The sequence below is a fragment of the Otolemur garnettii genome, unplaced genomic scaffold (assembly GCF_000181295.1).
Source record: "Otolemur garnettii isolate 467f Iridium unplaced genomic scaffold, OtoGar3 scaffold00111, whole genome shotgun sequence".
NCBI classification, from domain to species: domain Eukaryota; kingdom Metazoa; phylum Chordata; class Mammalia; order Primates; family Galagidae; genus Otolemur; species Otolemur garnettii.
Window position 1 is genome coordinate 2402544 of NW_003852506.1, and position 3190 is coordinate 2405733.

Sequence of the window (3190 nt, forward strand, 5' to 3'; positions counted from 1 at the left end):
CCCGCCACCTTAGGTGTATGTGGCTGGCGCCTTAGCCGCTTGAGCCACAGGCGCCGAGCCGATTTGGGTGTTCCTTATGTTTTCCATGTCCCTCTTTAACATGCTCTTGCTTTCTTCTACCTTCTTGAACATATAGTTTGCTTACAACTATTTCAATGTTTATTTAATTATGTTATTTCTGGGTCTGTTCTGTTGATCATTTCAGCTTCTACCTTTTATTTTGGATCTATGTTAACATATTTGCTACTTTGCATGCAATTTGGTATTCCTTTAAGTGTTTTTGAGCTTTGTTTTGGGATGCAGATGTGTCAGTTGCAAACATCTTGATCCTATTGAGTCTTGCTTGAAAGTAAGCTTAAAAGCTTTGTTAGGCAGAACCAGAGTAGCTTTATTTAGTCTAGGGCTAATTTGTCCCTTTACTAAGGCAGTCATATCTTCTGAGTGTTCTTGTGATGCTCCATGTACTTTGAGCTTTCTCCACTCTGCTTGTGAGAGTGCAAACTCTTTCCATCCATGTAGGAGTTCTAGGAACTGGTTTTTTTTTTTAAGAGACAGAGTCTTACTTTGTTGCCCTTGCCCTCGGTAGAGTGCTGTGGCGTCACAGCTCACAGCAACCTCCAACTCTTGGGCTTAGGTGATTCTCTTGCCTCAGCCTTCCGAGTAGGTGGGACTACAGGTGCCTGCCATAACGCCCGGCCATTTTTTGTTGTTGTTGTTGTTGCAGTTTGGCCGGGGCCAGGTTTGAACCTGCCACCCTTGGTATATGGGGCCAGCGCCCTACCCACTGAGCCACAGGTGCTGCCCAACGCCCAGCTATTTTTTGTTGCATTTTGGCCAGGGCTGGGTTTGAACCCACCACCCTCGGTATATGGGGCTGGTGCCCTATTCACTGAGCCTCAGGTGCTGCCCCTGGGAACTGTTTGTTCCAGTGGTCCTTTTCTTGCCTTGGTAGTTTCCTCGCATGCATAAACTGAAGGGCCACTCCCTGTGGGTCTCCTGGGCTCCCTCTGTGTGGCTGTCTGAACGCTGCCTTGTCAGCTCTAACCACTTTGGTCTCCCTCAACTCTCAGAGAGACCACAATGCTCTGCTGGGTTTCCTTTTCTTGTGGCCTTGGCATTCCTGGTTTTGAACAGTGTTTGTTAGTTTCTACTATTCTGTATTTCTTGGCATGTGACTAATAGCCCTTTGTGGAATATTATAAGTTTTCATGAATATATTTTAGGCAAAATACAGGGACTAAATGTAAGTTCAGATTGAGTACTCTGTGGGAAATGAATCTACATTCATTTGGTAAATGAATGCTGGGAAATGAGTCTGTGTAAGTGACAGGTGAACAGAAACCTTGTATGTATACCTGTTGTGCTCAGGTGGACAGTAACAGCCACATTAACCATGCATCATGCTCAGAGGCCAACCTGTGTGCTTTCTTTATGCCAGATCAGGTTTAAGCACCGGAGGGCAGCCTGTTCTGCTTCATAGTCCCAGATTGTCCTATCTCTCTGCTTTTCTCTCCTTATTCTCTTCCCTACCTTGCTGAAATAAGTATCATTCTTCTTTTGGGTCTCTGTTTAGTCACTGTTCCTCAGAAAAATCCTTCCTTCCTCCCTCCCTCCCTCCTTCCCTCCCAGACTAGAATGCCATGGCTTTAGTCTAGATCATAGCACCTCAGACTCCTGGGTCTAAGAAATCCTCCTGCCTCAGCCTCCTGAGTATCTGGGACTATAGGTGCCCGTCATGATACCTAGCTAGTTTTTCTACTTTTAGTAAAAGGGGTCTCTCTTTTGCTCAGGCTAGTTTCGAACTCCTGAGCTCAAATGATTATCCCATCCTGGCCTTCCAGAGTGCTAAGATTACAGGCATGAGCTAAGCATCTGGCTTAGAAAAACCTTTCTTGACCTCTCTGACTAGATCAAATTCTTATATTTTACTCTTATGTTCTGCTCCTTTATAGCACTTTTTTTATAGTTGGAGTTTTGCATTTATTTAATTGCTTCCTTTTTAGACCCTTAGCTCCATTATGGAGCAGATTTGTCCATTTTGACTCACAGACACATTCTAGCACTTAGCCAGGTGTCTGGTACATAGCAAGTACTCAGTGAGCAACAATTATTTGTGAAAGGAATGAAAACTTGCAGCATGGTCTGTTTCAGAATGCTTCAGTGATTATAGCTCAGATATGGTAGACTCTTAGAGATGTAAAATGGCCTAATGCCTCCCACTTTGAGAAATGTCTCTGTCTCTCTCTCTCTCTTTTTTTTTTTAACAAGTTTCCTATGTCATAACTTTCTACGCTTTAAGAAAGAATACTTAGTTAAGCTCAGACATTGTGGTCAACAAACGGCTTTACAAAATTAGCAAATTGAGGGTGGTGCCTGTGGCTCAAAGGATTAGGGCACTGGCCCATATGCTGGAGGTGGCAGGTTCAAACCCAGCCCCGGCCAAAAACTCCAAAATTAACAAATTGAGACTACCACCACAATGTTGAATTTAATTTGAGAAATTGATATAAAGGATCAGTGAGGTACCTCTCAAAACATTTAGAAAATGAATTCTGTGTTGCTTGTTCCTTATATTTTTTCCTCATGATTTGTTTTCATATCTTTCTAGCACTCTGATCTACAAATTTGGAAGAACTGAAGAGCTATGGACCTGAGATCACTTCTTAAATCACGTTTTCCTTTTGTTACGTTCTATTTGTAGATAAGTTTTTATCTCAGTACTCATTGCCAAATGGAATAGATTATATATTAAATGTTTCCTTTCTTTACATTTTTATGCTCTGAGTTTTGAAATAGTTTTATGAAATTTCTGTCTCTTATTTTTCCTTGAATAGGTACTATTAATATGTACATAATACAAGACTATGTAGAGTGGATGATGAGTATCAGTTTTTTATTTCTGAGACTTAGAGCTAAATATTTTCCCTTCGTAGGTTGTATCATGTTTTTCTAGTGGTAACCACTCTTTCAGGACCTCTAATTTCTGAAGATGTGCCGAAAACAATAGCTCCATATATCTGGAATAAGCACTGAGCCATTAAAAAAAGGTATTTCAGCAAGTTGTAATTTATTTTGGCCTAAAATGAGATTTTTTTTTAAAGGAAAGTGTTTGTTCTTATGTATTAAAGAAGTGGACTTTTAAATGAAGATTTTTTTAAATGCTGAAGGATGAGTTTGAAAGCCTCTTTTA

At 40.9% G+C, this 3190-nt stretch overlaps 1 protein-coding gene across 2 annotated transcripts in view; it reads left to right on the forward strand.

Moving 5' to 3' along the window:
• Positions 1-2876, forward strand: part of TMEM50B (transmembrane protein 50B) — a 19298-nt gene extending 16422 nt beyond the window's left edge. The window contains exon 5 of one of the 2 annotated variants that reach the window (XM_023517457.1): positions 2609-2876. In XM_023517457.1, coding sequence (XP_023373225.1) covers positions 2609-2654 — 46 coding nt within the window. In that variant the 3' untranslated portion in view covers positions 2655-2876. The remainder of the gene's footprint in view (positions 1-2608) is intronic. The other variant, XM_023517458.1, reaches the window with a different exon arrangement.
• Positions 2877-3190: the final 314 nt, after the last annotated feature.